This window comes from Sus scrofa, chromosome 11 (genome assembly GCF_054392235.1).
Source record: "Sus scrofa isolate SSC_HxYL_T2T_F1_AM1 chromosome 11, Sscrofa_HxYL_maternal_Yorkshire_Landrace_v2.0, whole genome shotgun sequence".
Lineage (NCBI taxonomy): Eukaryota > Metazoa > Chordata > Mammalia > Artiodactyla > Suidae > Sus > Sus scrofa.
Window position 1 is genome coordinate 68,102,469 of NC_139393.1, and position 16,514 is coordinate 68,118,982.

The 16,514-nt window shown below is 39.4% G+C and overlaps 1 protein-coding gene across 5 annotated transcripts in view; it reads left to right on the forward strand.

Moving 5' to 3' along the window:
• Window positions 1–16,514, forward strand: part of GPC5 (glypican 5) — a 1,359,194-nt gene that overhangs the window by 277,161 nt on the left and 1,065,519 nt on the right. For 4 of the 5 annotated variants that reach the window (XM_021065368.2, XM_084982488.1, XM_021065370.2 and 1 more), the window contains one exon: window positions 12,783–12,916. In XM_021065368.2, coding sequence (XP_020921027.2) covers window positions 12,783–12,916 — 134 coding nt within the window. Of the gene's footprint in view, window positions 1–12,782; window positions 12,955–16,514 lie in introns of all 5 variants that reach the window. The other variant, XR_014820113.1, reaches the window with a different exon arrangement.

Here is a 16,514-nt window from a genome sequence, read left to right on the forward strand (position 1 = left end):
TGATTTCTTACCATGTCAATATTGAGGTACTACAGGGCGGCTGGCCCACATCTTTTTAAGGCAGAGTCCAGTAGTTTGTAGCATTTTAGACTGTGTAACTCGAAGAGTTTTAAATATCACAAAGCCCACTGATCACAGAAGGAAAAAACTATCCTTTTATCCTCAAGAGATCATAGTGAAGACATAACTGAGTCAAGCTTCTCTTAGCATAACCGAGTTAATATCCACTGCTGAGAATTTCACCCCATTTCCACCCCCTCGACCATTCTCTCTTTTGCTCTTTCTTCCAGTGATTCAAAGTTCGTTTAAAACCTTTCCTGATTCCTCTGGTTTTAGTGGTTTTTCTTTGGGCTTCTATACAAATTACTGTTTTTTACATTCTTTTGACACATAGCTTATAAGCTACAGAGACATTGTTTATGTTGTATTGAAGTTAGCTTTATATATTTACCAACTGCTTTCATCGCTGGAAACCCTACCTCCCGTCTTAGATTATAAACTCCTTGAAGACAAGAAATCAGCAAGATCTGTTCTAGTTCTAGTTTTTGTTGCCCTTATCAATAAAAATTTCCTTCACACAATTAAAAGGGAAAGAAATTTTATAAAATCCCCACCGCTGCCCTGTGAGGTAAGTCCATTTTTCCAATGTCAGAAGATGAGCAGAGCTTGTAAGTTATTTGCTTAAATTCACATTGTACATTCTCTCCTAAAACCTGCAAATGCCAGTTATTCTTACTGGAGTAAATAGCATCTTTCCGACCTTTGCCAGTGGTGTGGTCAGCCTTCCTAGATGCTCCAGGCTGTCCTAACCCTCTAACCACTCCCAGGGTATTACATAGGTGGCTCTGACTCCAGGATCAAGTCTATTATGCCTTTCTTCCGGTTAACATCCGTGACCATGGGGAATCCGAGAGTCTTGGATTATCTGAAATCACTAGTCCAACCTGTGTATGTCATCATCTGATCCCATCTCAAATCACTCCTGCCTTCCCAAACCTATCACCTGGATTGGCACGATCTCTGAAACCCATCGTTCACATATCTCACGTTAGAGTCATCGGTTTCTACCACTCCAGCTCACTTACCTTCATATTTATCATCCAAAAATTATTTTGTCTAATGGAAAAGTTCAACATGTTTACTCTCCTCTCCCATTCTCCCCCCCCATTTCTTTTCTTATACAATCTACATTCAATGATCTAGTACCTCCCATACATGGAACACAATTCTTACCTGCCATGGATAAGTGTAGAAGCAGAGGCATTCCAAGTTCAGGTTATTTATCTAAACTATATGTCTCCCTGTCACTCACACACGTTGAAAAATAATTCCCTTTTTCAAAATAGGACTCAGTCCAAATGATCTGAAGTCAGGTATCTACCACTGCAGCTGGAATCATGTGGTTATAGCTACTGTCCCAAAACAAAACAAAACAAAAATGTGTTTGACTCCATGCCTTCTCTAGACTCTATCCCATAAATCTTCTCACTTTCGCCACAAAACTCCATGAAAGATTGGCGTATTTTCACCAGCCCTGCTATCTTGTCTTTTTTATCTCTTAGTTCCACTGATGACTGTGCTCTCTGCCACAGTTCTTCGTAGAAACCACACTTTTCGCAAGTCACTAATGGTCTTTTTCTCCTAAGATCCAGTGGTTCATTTTCACCTTCATTTTATATGACTGTCCATCACTCTGGATATATCTGATTCATTCTTCATTTTAAAGAAAACACTTCGTTTGTATTCTGATACAGCCCATTCTCCTGGGATTCCTCCAACTTCTCTGAAAACTTCTCAGAATTTCTTTCGACTTCTCTGTCTCCACCTGCAAATGTTGTCATGCTCCAGGTGTCTTTGATGGTCTCTCCATCTATACTCATCCCAAGTGTATGCTGTTGACAACCAACTCAGCCTTGAGTTTTCAGCTCATGTAGCTAACAGCCTATTGGGCATCTCCTCTTGGATGAATAATAGTCATAGAAAGCCAAATGTGTCCAAAGGAGACATTTCTTTTTCTCCCCAAATCCGTTCTTTTCTAACTCCACTTGCCCAGATACTTCAGCCCCAAAATAGCAGCAGACATTCTCGAATCCACTGGTTCTTCACTTGCTGTACTGCATCCATCCTCCAGTCCTGCTGTCTCCACCCTCAGAGCATGTGCATCTTTCAGCTAGATCCCAGTCCTCATGGACCACCCTCAGCAAAGCCAGCATCATCTCTCCAAACTGTACCAAAAGCTTTACCTCTGGATTCACTCTTTCCGTTTTCTTTATCACTTTTTTAATGCCGTGCTCAGATTTCTCTCCAACCAACAGCCAGAGTGATGTTTTTATTTATTTTTATTTTGTAATTTAAAAAAATTTAAAAATTTGTATTAAAGTGTAGTTGATTTACAGTGTTGTGCCAATGTCTGCTGTAGAGCAAAGTAACCCAGTCTCTCTCTCTCTCTCTCTCTCACACACACACACACATACACACACATGCATACATTTCCTTTCTTCTCTTCCATCAGGGTCTATCTCAAGAGACAGGATATAGTTCCCTGTGCTATACAGTACGACCTCACTGCTTATCCATTCTAAATCTAATAGTTTGCAACTACTAATCCCAAGCTCCCAGTCCATCCCAGCATGATATTTTTAGAACATAAAACCAATCGTACTATCATTATGCTCAAAACTCTCCATTGACTTCAGCGCCCACTTGGCACACAGATTCATGCTTCAGCAGAGTGTATATGAAAGGTATCATCTGGCCAGCCCACCACTGCTCTCTTCCCTCCATTCTCCCCACTATTCTATGGCATTTTTCAGTTGTAGCTGCCTCCTTTCCTTCTCTTCCCAGGGCTATTTTCATGACTCTTCTATTTGTATATGAAGCGCTTCCCTGTCATCTTCCCACGGCTGCCTCTTTACTTCATTCAGAACATAATTCAAAGACTACTTTTTAAAGTTTTTCCTGACTACCTAGTTGAAGCAGTCCATCCTCATCCTACTCTGTCACGCTGTCAGATGTCCATTTTTAACTGAGTAACATTCATCAAGACATAAAAGTCATCTAGTTAATGATCTCTTTTCAGGTCCCCTGCTAAAATGTGAGCATCCTGGGAGAAAAAGTTCATCACTGCCCTCCAGCTCTTAGAATAATGCTCTACAAATAACAGAGGCTCAATTTATTAGTGGCCATTGCAGTCTGTAGATAAACAAGGAATAAATGCACATGTTTAGCTTTTAGTCCTGGGAATTTTATAAACTAATGTTTCCCTATAAATGGAAGAAAGGAAAATAGGAAGAAAGAAAAAAAAAAAAGAGAGAGAAAGAGACAGAAGTTAGGAAGTGAAGGAGGAAAGGAAAGAGAAAGAGGAAATAGTTGACTGTTTGGTCAGTTTTCAGTCTCTTCCTATTCCTGACAACAAGCCAGCTCAGCTAGGACAAATTAATCCAGGATTCTGAGATGGTTTTCCTTTTCTCATTTGATAACATCGATACTGTCTTATCAGTCTGGTAGTTTTTCATTAAAGACTGGATTTTTATGAAGATTTCATGTTTCAAAATCTTTGTCTTTTTGGTCTACAAGTTGGGTTTTTCTCTGCGAGTCTCAAACTAAATGATTTTACGTGGATCCACACAATAAGCTTAATTAATGATTATGAAGAGGACTGAGATGTAGAGCTCCCTCTGGTGGTGTAATTTGTACATGTACCAAAGTAGCCGGGCTCACAATAGGCCAAATCAAGATAATAGAAATATTGTTCTGTTTCTCCCTAGGCTGTTCCCCCTCTTTCTCCTCTTCTCTTTTAATTTTAAATATAAATGAGTTCTGGTGGCAATTTTATAGTGATAGGCACAGGCATCCATATGGAGAAACAGTTTCTGGAAAATTAAAAGAAAAGACAAACAGAAGCCAACCATCCAAGACCGGACATTCTGTGGCTCTTAAGTAAATACTTTTAAAAGGGTCTGATGTGCTCTTTTTTAACTATAAACACATCCCCAGCCCTTGAAAAGTAGAGACAGTAGGTCTTTTCCCCCTTATTCAACTGTAACTTTTGCTTTTTCCTGGGAACTGGGCCTCTTCTGCCAATTTAAAATTCTTAACCAATAACATATTTAAAGGCAGTTCTTTGCAGAGCCTTAGTAGTTGGACACTTGCTGTAAATATGCCTCGTTGCAATATAGACTATATTAGTATTTTAAAAGTGGTGTAGATCACAGGTGTGCCTCGGATCCTGTGTTCCCACGGCTGTGCTGTTGGCTGGCAGCTGCAGCTCCTGTTGGACCCCTAGTCCAGGAACAGCCGTGGGTGAGGCACCACACAGAAAAAACAAAAACAAAACAAAACAAAAAGCAGAATTATACTGCAGGAAAGACTGTTTATGATGTTAATAGCAATTTGTACACTCGTTAAAAGATACGTGACTCACTGAAGTATTAGGATATATGGGATGAATAGACCTCCGAAGGGATTTATTTTGAGGAGTTGACTGGCTCACACAAATATGAAGGCTGAGAAGTTCCACAATCTGCAGTCGGCAAGCTGGAGACTCAGGAAAGCCGGAGGCATAATTCAGTCTGGGTCCAAGGGCCTGAGAACCAGGGGAGCTGATGGTATGAATCCCAGTTTGAGGGCAGGAGACGAGATGATTTGTCCCAGTGAGGCTCGGATGGGGCGAGGGCGAATGCCTCCTTCCTCTGTCTTTTCTTCTGCTCGGGTCCTCCGTGGATTGGCTGATACCCGCCCACTGGGAAGGGTGATCTGCTCTACTGTGTCCACTGATTCAAATGCCAGTCCCGTCTGTAAACACCCTCACAGACACACGCAGAACCAGTGTTTAACCCGTGTACCTTGGGGCCAGTCAAGTTGACACGTAAATGAACCATCACAAGCATTCACTGTGCAGTTATAATAACATCATTAACACCCATATGTGTCAGTTTGCCTCCTACATGAAAAGATATTAAATGCTTGGTAACGTCTGAAAGTTCTTTGCAACACCAAAAATAAGTTATTCATGAAGATCTTTTAATTTGCAGTTTAAAAAATAGAGGTGGATTAGAAAGGTTTTAATTTGAACCATGGATTTCAGGTATAACTACAGATCGGTAGCAATATGAAAAGCATTTTTATATTGGAAACAAATCTAATTTGGGGGAATATTTGAGGATTCATAAATCTAAGAATGTGTAACATATGTTTAGTGTGACAGTTATAATGAAATGTGACACAGTTTGCTTTTCTAAGTGTTAAATAGACCAAATTATTTCATTGTAATGGTTGATCAGGAATTTACTGACGATTCTTCTTTACAAAGTTATCTAGACTTTTGTGGAAGAGAGGAAAGTCTTTCATTACTATCTCACAAAATTGGAATTTGGCAGTTGTATATCATGAGCGGATTTCTTTTCATAAATCAGATATTCTATGGAGTTCCCCTGGGGGCACAGTGGAAATGAATTCGACTGCTAACTATAAGGTCGCAGGTTTGATCCCTGGCATTACTCAGTGGGTTAAGGATCCGGCGTTTCTGTGAGCTGTGGTGTAGGTCACAGATGCTGCTCGGATCCTGTGTTGCTGTGGCTGCAGCATAGGCCAGCAGCTGTATCTCCAATTCAATCCCTAGCCTGGGAACCTCCATGTGCCGTGGCTGCAGCCCTAAAAAGCAAATAAAATAAATCAGTTATTCTGATTTTCCTCCTACAACCAGCTCAGAAATCAAGTTGTCTATATCCTTATAATTCTTCCATTCTCTCCATCTCTATTTATTCCTAGGAATCTTTTTTTTTTTTTTCTTTTTTGTCTGTACCCAGGTCATGTAGCTGTTCTCAGGTCAGAGATTGAACCTGTACCACAGCAGCAACCTGAGCCACTGCAGTGACAATTCTGGATACCTAATATGCTGGCTGAGCCACAGAACTCCCATTCCTAGGAATCCTAGAGGGAATAACTGCCATGTTTCCTCTCATCCACTTCCACAGACATAGGAAAAATGAAATTCTATTTTCTGCTCATATCTAAATCATTTTCACACAAAATTATTTTATTTATATAGGGCACATAGGAATTAGATATTAAATAATGTGACCCATCCTGCAATAGATATGAAGATAAATAATAAGGCCACTAATCATAAAGAAGAGACCACTGATTCTATAAATGACTCTTCCACGAGCTAGATTCTATCTTATCAAAGTTATTGTCCTGCTTTGGGCTTCAGTTTTCTTACCTATGGATTAAGGTTAGATAACTTTTTTTTTTTTTTTGTCTTTTTGCCTGTTCTTGAGCTGCTGCCAGGGCATATGGAGGTTCCCAGGCTAGGGGTCCAATTGGAGCTGTAGTCGCTGGCCTACGCCAGAGCCACAGCAACTCAGGATCCAAGCCGAGTCTGCAACCTACACCACAGCTCACCACAACGCCGGATCATTAACCCACTGAGCAAGGGCAGGGATCGAACTCACGACCTCATGGTTCCTGGTCGGATTTGTTAACCACTGCGCCACGATGGGAACTCCAAGGTTAGATAACTTCTATGTGACTTTCATCTCTGTTAGTCTAAGGTCCTTGCTCCTTTGGTCTCTCCCTCTCTTCATTCCTCCTCCTCTGTTCCCTCTTCCCTCCCTCCTTCCTTCTTTTTTTACCCCTTTATTCCTTCCTTCTCCTCGTCCTCCTTTCCATTTCCTCTTTTTTCTCTATTTTTTGGTGGGGAGGGGTGTATTATCCGAGTTCTTTTTTTTCCACCTCTGAAAGATTTTCTTTTCTGACCTCTTTGTATTCTGTGTACGTTGGGTAATTCCAGCCCTTTTCATGACTTGAACTATTGGCTCTGTGCAGGTAATGCTGGTCCTTAACATTCTCTTTATCTCCAGTCCATCATTTAGAACCACCTCTAAGACGTACCTCCAGATCAAAGCTTTTAAGTTATAATGCATCTCCTGCTCTAAGGTACAGACGAACCAAAGCAACGAACTTACTCTGCTGTCCACCTGCTACACGGTGGTTGTGAGGTCTTTGCTGACCCCAGTTGTCAGATTCAAAACAGCCGGCAGCTTTAATTCCCCTTCTTTTTTAACCTCCGATAGTGCATCACCAAGTAGTGAAATCCCCTTCATTCATAAATGAGTGTTTCTTTTTCTTTCTTCTCAGATTTCATGGGTTCTTATTAAATTTATTCTAATATTTTCTCACCCTTCCTATGGGAAATGTCTCCCTGTCTGCCGGGTATAATGCTGTTCCTTGGTTTGTGGATCGTGAGTACATTAATTACCATAGTCTGCAAGCTGAAGTCCACACTTCATGAACCTACCAGTTAATCCCCCTCCCATCCCTGGTGATCTGGTCCAACCTACATTCCTAAGTTTGTTCTCATTTGAATGATATGAAATTCAAAGATTGTATCAGTGTCTGGAAAAGTTAGCCTCATGCTAGTTTGTAGTGACAGATTTTACCCCTAACACCAGTTAGTTCTTTGGCAAACTACTTCTGAGTCTCATAAGGAACTGGGCGAGACAGAGTTGATAAACTCAACATTTGTTGTTTAAAGTGCAAAAACTGCTAATCATTTAGCCCCTCCAAATAGGCCCCCCTACACTTTTTTTTCTTTTTGGCCTCAACCGTGGCATGTGGAAGTACCCGAGCCAGGGACTGAACTCTCGCCAGATCAGTGACCCAAGCCAGGCAGTGACAATATTGGAACCTTAACTCAGGCTACCAGGGAACTACAGCTGCAAGTAGTTTAAAAGTAGCTTTTAATACACTGGAGCACAGCACATATCCAAATCTACCCTGTTTCTTATTTCTATTATTGTTGCTGTTATTGTTTTCAAGCATACATGCAAGCTCATATAATTTCTTTTAACTGGCTTTCATTTTAACACTAAGCATCCTGATTCGGTCTCCTGCTGCTACATAGAAAGGTAGGGTCGGTCCACCTTGGCCTCATCCTCTGAAACAGATTGCTTAATCAACACTTATAGTATCTCCACATTCACTGCTTTCTTTTACTTTTTTCTTTTTTCTTTTTCTTTTTATGGCATATGGAAGTTCCCAGGCTAGGGGTCGAATAGGAGCTTCAGCTGCCACCCTACACCATGGCCACGGCAATGCCAGATCTGAACCACATCTATGATCCATGCCACAGCTTGTGGCAATGCCAGATCCTTAACCCACTGAGTGAGGCCAGGGATTGAACCCACATCCTCACAGACGCTATATCAGATTCTTAACCCACTGAGCCACAATGGGAACGCCTCACAGCTTTTCAATATCTAGTATTCTAAGTATTTTTGCTTTCAATTTTTATTATTATTAATAAACATTTTAAACCATTATTGCAAAAGAAATGGAGGCTCTGCGGATGGGCATCTAATGAAAATGAACAACTGAAGTTATTTCTCACAAAGCATTTTGAGATTATAAGCTAAAGGCTTTGAATATTTACAGATTTGAAGAAGACTGAGTGAGCAGAGGGAGGCTCTAAAGAGAAGTTTGCACTTTGGTGCATACAGTACCAAGATTTCCATGAGAATGGAGAAAGTAAGCTAAGTGACAGGCAGTTGTTGCAGCACATGCTTGATCAGAGTGGGAGAAGTGATACAGGTTAGGAGCAACTAAAAGAGACATTTCAAGGTGAGATGGGAACTTGAAAATCAGTGGGAAGCCAGAGATGGAACTGAAAGCAGGAGTAGATACGCATTCGGGAGGAAAACAATTTTTTTTTTTTTTTTCCCAAGACACTTGCGACTGATTGCACGGGAGAACAGTAGAGACCAGGGGGGAGAATGAGGAAAGAAATTGCAGTGTACGTCAGAGATGAAAAATTGTCAAAGCGAGTGTGAGGGTTTTTTCAATATCCAGAAGGTGCTAATGTTGCAATGCTCCACCCAAATCACTCAGGGGAGCTAAGAGGACGGGCTAATGTGCTAGGAACCCATGGTTTTCCATTTCCTTCTGCTAAAGCGTGAAGTGGCGCTCCGTGAGAGCAAGCCAGCAAGTACAAGGGCTTCCAGATTTATTTGCATATATTAGAATCTGCTATCTATGCTGTACCTTTGGATACAATTAAAGATGACTTTTAAATCTGTGGCTGGTACATTTTTTTTATACCTAGAAAAAATTGCAAAGAGGCTAATGGGAAGAAGTCTTGTGAGGCTGGTATTTTCAGCTTTCTGTCTGCCTTCCTAGGAAATACATTCAATAGCAGATATGGTCTTAGATCAAGCATGAAAGGGACAGGGTGAGAGCCGATTTTCCTTACCTGGTAACTGTGAAGTGGTTTTACTTTCTCAAGTTTCAAGGGTGAGAAAACAGATTCGTAGGGGTTCCGTAATTTGTCCAGAGCTATAGAACTAGTCACATTGGACTCATGATTGCTGTGTCCCTTGTACTGTTCTGTGTTTCAGAATCTCCTGTAGTGTCACTAAAACAGTGTTACTCTTGATATTTCTGCCGTCAACTTGTATCATCTTCCTCTGGTTCTTGTTACTAGGAGTTGTTGACAGTGAAGGTACTTTCCTCCTTTGTAATATTTTAACACCTTGTTAATATATTTACACTCCACTATCACTATTTTTTAGCTTCGATGATTAGAAATTCACTTGGAGCTGTTTAATATCTTGACCTTACACATCTCTTAACTTTTCACTATCAATTCTTTGCTAAAACCTATTGATTTTTTCAAAACGAACCTTTTTATTTTTTTAATTTTATTTTTATTTTTTTTGGCACAGCTTTAGTTTACATCAAAATTGAGTGGAAGGTACAAAGCTCTTCCACATAGCCCCTGCCCGCACCCATGCCGGGCCTCTTCCGTTATCTGTATGGTCCACCAGAATGATACATTTGCTACAACTGATGAACCTACAATGATATGTCATTATTGTTTACATCAGAGTTCACTCTTGGTATTGTACATTTTATGGGTTTGGACAAATACATGGTGACGTGTATCTACCATCACAGTATCATACACAGTAGCTTTCACTGCCCTAAAAATCCTGTGTTCTCCCATACTCACCCCTGGAAACCACTGATCTTTTTACTGACTCCATAGTTTTGCCTTTTCCTAAAAATCATATAGCTGGAATCATACAGTATGTAGCCTTTTCGGATTGACTTCTTCCACTTAGTAGTAAGCATTTTAGTTTTCACTATGTCTTTTCATAATCTGATAGTTCATTTCCATTCAGCACTGGATAATGTTCCATTGTCTGAATGGACCACAGTTTATTTATCTAGTTACCTACCGAAGGACGACCTGGTTGCTTCCTAGTTTTGGCAGTTATAAATAAAGCTGTTGTTAATGTCTGTGTGCAGGCTTTTGTGTGGACATAGGTTTTTAGCCCCTTTAGGTGAATAAGGAGTGCGATTCCTGGCTCATAGGATAAAAGTACTTTTCTGTTTTGTAAGAGGCCACCAAACCATCTTCTAATTGGCTGTACCATTTTTGATTCCCACCGGCAGTGACTGAGAGGATCATGCAATTTTTATCCTTCCTTTTATTAATATGGTGTCTCATATTGATTGATTTGTGGATATTAAACAATCCTTGGAGTTCCAATTGTGGCACAGGGGGAAACAGATCTGACTAGGAACCATGAGGTTGTGGTTCGATCCCTGGCCTCGATCAGTGGGTTAAGGATCTGGCGTTGCCATGAGCTGTGGTGTAGGTGGGCAGCTGTAGCTCCGATTCGACCCTTAGCCTGGGAACCTCCATATGCTGCAAGTGTGACCCCAAAAAACAAAAATATAATAAAATAAGAATAAAATAAAATATAAACCATCCTTGCATCCCTGCAATAAATCCCACTTGGTCATGATTTGTGATCCTTTTATTGGACTGTGAAATTCAGTTTGATAATATTTTTTTGAGAATCTTTGCCTCTATGTTCATCAGGGATATTGGCCTATAATTTTTTTTTCTTTTTTCTTTCTTTCTTTCTTTCTTTCTTTCTTTCTTTCTTTCTTTCTTTCTTTTTTTTTGTAATGTCTCTTGCTGGTTTTGGTAGCTGGGTAATACTGGTCTTATGTAATGAATTTGGGTATGTTCCTTCCTCTTCAGTGTCTTTTGATTAGGTCATTTAGTTCACTTATATTTAAAGTGATTATTGATAGGTACGTACTTATTGCCATTTTGTTCATCTTTTTCAGATGTATTTAGAGTTCCTCTCTGTTCTTTTCTTCCTTTATTCTCTTTCCATGTTCTTTTCTCTTTTTTCTGTATATATGGTGGGTTTTTTTTTTTTTTTTGGTTTTTTTTTTTTTGGTTTGTGGTTACAATTAGCTTCATATATATATACATATACATAACATTTTCAAATTCTTTGTTGAAGTTCTCAGTGTTCTTCTAGTTTTCTCCTAAGTTCAGTGAGCTTTGAATATTTTATCAAGTAAATTACTTATCTCCGTTTCATTAGAGGGTTTTGTTGTTGTTGTTGTTTTGGCCTGGGATTTTATCTTGCTCTTTCGCTTCGAACATATTCCTCTGTCTTCTTTTGTTTGAATTTCTGTTATTTGTCTCTATTACTTAGGTGAACCTATTACCTCTCCTGCTTTTGAAGGTATTTCCGTGTCTGGGAGTGTCCATATACCCAGTAGCTTTGGCAAGAAGCCTGGAGCAGAAGTGAGCATGGGCCAAGCCTTTTTTCAGGGTTCTCTAGAGCTGTCACATGGGCAGGGTGGGCTCGAGCTGAAGCCTAGAGTGGACTAGGCTTTCTTCCAAGGTGCCCATGCGCTTTGATGTTTAGGGGGATTTTCTTCCTTTCCTTCTGAATTGTAGCTCTCTGGGGGAAAATTCAGCTTCTCATCTTTTATTCTATAATATCTAATACACATTCTTAAGTAATTATGGTTTAAATAAATGAGTTGATACATAACTCCTTTAATTCTTATTCAAATTTAGAACTTTCAGGGGACTGTGGAAGGATTTATTCTAACTTCTTCATCTTACACATAAGAAAATCCAATTCAGAAAAGTTCTGCCATTGTTTTCAAGATCTCAGCACTTAAGAAAAACTTAGGACAAGAATCAAAGTCTCCTGATTCTCAAGCAATGCTTTTATATATTTTTAACTATACTACTGTGACTTTAAAAAAAAATATAAGGTGTCCTTGTGAATCTTTTCTTGATTCTTTATATAGTAATTTGTCTAACTACTTAATTTTTAAATGATAATTACATAATTTATATGAATACTACATGAATAGTATTAAAAATAAAATTTTTGATTAGATATATAATTTTTTAAAAAATACCATAAATAATACCTTTGAAATCAATCCAGGTTGAGGAAGAAGATATACAACTGTTACAAAGTAAGATCTTATATTGCCATTTCTCAGAAAATGTTTTTAAGAAAACTATCCTTAGAACTCATATAGAAATAGACTACATATTCAATAGCAAATTATTGTATTAAAAATTACAGGTATATGATTAGTCAGATATATGAACATAAACCTAAAATAATATCTACTTTGTTAAACAGTTTATACAAGAAGGCTAGTTTATTAATGTAGTTTTCTGATTTTGCATATGTGTATTTCTGTTCATGATTTTGGCACTTGCATACATACAAGCTATATAAATGCATATAGTACCAATTTATTATGGTTATTTTATACAGATAATTTGATTCTCTGCACTTTAAAAACTGACAAACATATGTCCTAAAGGCTAATACTGAGGTATAAATAAGAGTATGTCACTGTTTTGAACTCTTACAAACACTACATTCTCAGAATGGCTGGAACATGGTTGTAACTAATCTTTAATATTTTCTATTTGAAAGGTAAATAAGATTTGCGGCCGTCCAAACAGAATACCCACCCAAAGCCCCCGTTGTTCCTTAGATGGGAGCAAAGAGAAGCATGGAATGAAGATCTCTACAAGAAACGGTGAAGAGACCCTTGCCAACAGAAGAAAGTAAGACATTTGTTTTACAACCAGAAAGAGAAGAGAAAGTAAGCCATTATTTTTACCACAGAATAGAATATACTCTATTAAGTAGAACAAAATACATAAGTGAAGAAACAAAATATCAACATTAATTGCCATTAAAATTCAGTGAGTCCACCTCATCTGTTAATTAGGAAGAAAGTTTCCACGTAGGAAACCAAAACATCTTTCTATGCTAAGAAACATTTTTTATAATGAAATATGGCAGGCCTCAGACACATATGATCATTGTGCACTAAAATGTGGCTGGGGTACAATGTTGTACAGCAATCTCTAACACTTATTCATCTTGCTTAACTGAAACCAGGCCCCGTGAACCTTAACTCATTTCCCATTCCTAGCAGTCACCAATATTGTACTGCACACTTCACAATGTGTTGAGAGAGCAGGCCCAATGGTAAGTGTTCTTACTACAATAAAACACGATTTTTTTTTTTTTTTTTTTTTTTTTTTTTGTCTTTTTGCTATTTCTTGGGCCACTCCTGCGGTATATGGAGGTTCCCAGGCTAGGGGTCCAATTGGAGCTGCAGCCACCGGCCTACACCAGAGCCACAGCAACGCGGGATCCGAGCCACGTCTGCAACCTACACCATAGCTCAGGGCAACGCCGGATCATTAACCCACTGAGCAAGGGCAGGGACCGAACCCGCAACCTCATGGTTCCTAGTCGGATTCGTTAACCACTGCGCCACGACGGGAACTCCTAAAACACGATTTTTAAAAAATGACTAGTGCGACTGAGGATTGACTTTTTAATGTTACATAATTTTAATTAATTTTAGTCTAAATTTTATAGAGAGCTAATGACTACCAAATTGGACAGAAGGAGTATTCATGTAAATGATATGCTAAGTATCACTGAATATTAAATACCTGCCTAAAAAAATAAAATGTCCATACCATTTACCTGGAATGCTGAAAATTACTATCTGTTGATTCAAAAGGATAGGCATTGAATGGCTTGCTTCTGTAACTCACATTTCCACCGCTGTGCCCGTCATTTCATTTGTTGAATTCAAGCTTCATTAGTGTCCATTTGCTTGATAATTGGTGACTAAATTAAAAATCTCTCAAGATTGGAGGAAACTATTGTTTTATTTGTTTTGGTATTCAGCTGACCAGCACAATGGCAAATACTAATTTCTTGGTAGGTATTTTTGAATTGAAGTGAAATTCAGAATTCTGTATTTGTTTATTAATCAAATAATTATTTCTAACAATACCTCAGTATTTTACATAGCTTTATCCTGTAAAATCTGTTTCTTTTCTTTTGGGCTATTGCTCTTAATTGCCTTATTCTCCACTCAGATGGGTTATAAGCAGGAGATAAAGAACTGAGCTATTGCTGGGTATTTGCTACAGCTCAAAACAGCCCATTGTTTGCATACAAAGTAGCTGAGGGTTTTTTCATCTAATTTTCTTTTTCTTTTTTTTTCGGTTTTGGTTTGTTTTTTCAATTTAAACATCTATAGTGATCAGCTGTCATTTCTTGCATTTGAGAGATTAGTATGCTTTGGCTATGGTGATTCTTATAATAAAACCCAGTTAAGGAAGATCTTAAGTTTTTAAAGGTCATGTCAGTTTCAAGACCAAAACAACCTAGTTGCTGGAAAACCAAAACAAAAGGCGACATTTAACCTGGTTCATTCACTTGCAAAACAATGCCAGTGCCAACGAAATGTTACAGCATGGCTCAGGAGTAATGAAAGGCTCATCTGAGTGAAAAGTTTTATGTGTCTGCCCTCATTGACCAGACCTCTTTGTCACCAACCTTGCAAACCTATTATTTCTATGTCCTTGACCCGTCAGCCACTGTTAGCCATTTCCTGTAAATTAGGGTAGACTCATCACAGGCCAGTCTCATGCCACACCAAGACAACAACCAGAAGTCTTGCACTTGAGCCCACTTAAGCATTTCATTTTTTACACACTTTTTATTGCCACCCTTGATTGGGATTTAATTGTTGTGGCAGAATATTTCTGCTTGATGCCTATATATTGTACAGACTTATCTGTAAACTAGACCTGAGTTTTATTGATCCTTTTCCATTGATAAAGTAGACTTTGGTAGCCAAGCAATGCTGCAAATTAGAAAATAATTTTTTTTTTCTTGGTCTTTTTGCCGTTTCTAGGGCCGCTCTCATGGCATGTGGAAGTTCCCAGGCTGGGGGTCTAATCAGAGCTGTAGCTGCCAGCCTGCACCAGGGCCACAGCAACGCGGGATCTGAGCCACATCTATGACATACACCACAGCTCACGGCAACACCAGATCCTTAACCCACTGAGCAAGGCCAGGGATCGAACCCACAACCTCATGGTTCCTAGTCGGATTCGTTAGCCACTGTGCCACAATGGGAACTCCTAGAAAAGGATTTATTTGGGCTCTTAGCAATTGCAATTCGGAAGACACATACATAGGTGAAACAAATAGTGTTGGTGGCGGAAGAGTCAGGGTCTTATAAAGACAAAAGATACAAGATTGCTAACGTGGTCTGGTAAGAATTATGACTGACTCTGAAGCAAGAAAGGAAATATTTATCCTTAAAGGCTATTTTAAGGTAAGTTTCAATAAGTAGATAGGCTGCCACAAGTTAATTGGGGTAAGGATCTGTTGCCAAAACTCAGTCTCTGTCCACTGCTTTCAAATAGAAATGCAGAGACAGAATTTGGGGTAAAGGGAAAAAAACAGCTTTTATTGCTCTTCCAGGCAGAGGAGGTCACAGCAGGCCAATCCCCTAAAGACTGTGCCCTCCTTTGGGGAAGGATTGCAGGTAGTTTTATAGACTAAAAAGAGAAAAACAGGGTTTCAGAAGGAATCAGGGTTGGGGCTAATGTGAACCTTTCTTTCGGGCAACCTTAGTCATGGAAGGTGGTGCCAGTGGAGCTTGGCCTGACTCAGGTGGCGGTCTTTTGGGTTATTGCATCGTGACCTTTTCTAGAATAACAAAATGCAAAAAGCGCATGATGATCAGAGATTAGAACAAACTAGGAAAGTTCCTGAAAAACATCAGGTGCTTATAATCTTTATGCCCAGGGTGCATAATCTTTAGCTCAGAGGTGATTGCATTAGGGTGCAATCATGCTAGGAAGAAGTACAAGGAAGGGCCCCAAGCTATTCAATTTTAAACTATTGTTTTTAACTGTTCATTTCTAAAAGAAGCATAAGGATTATAATTTTTCTTTTAGGTATATAAAATGCCTATGTCATTATGTGTATTCCTTGAGGGGGAACCAGGATCCTGCCCCAAGGCTGTACTATGGTTTCTTGACTATTCCTCCCTTTGCAAATCCTCACCCTTCCCTAATCAGCAATTGCCTGAACCTGCCCCTTGGACCTCAGGGAAGGCCATGGAGGCTGACAAGAAATAGGGGAAAAAGAAAGGTTTTTGTGCCCAAGAGTCCTACCAGGCCCTGCTCGGTTGGGGGTCCGATAAGTATCTTGAGTTCAGGATCACTGGGGAGATGTTCTGGGTGCCTGCATTAAGACAACAAGTGGTCAAAGTCAGATTCCATCCAGACTAAGAAGTGTCTAAGTCACGCTTCCTCAGTGGCCTCCCAGCGCCAT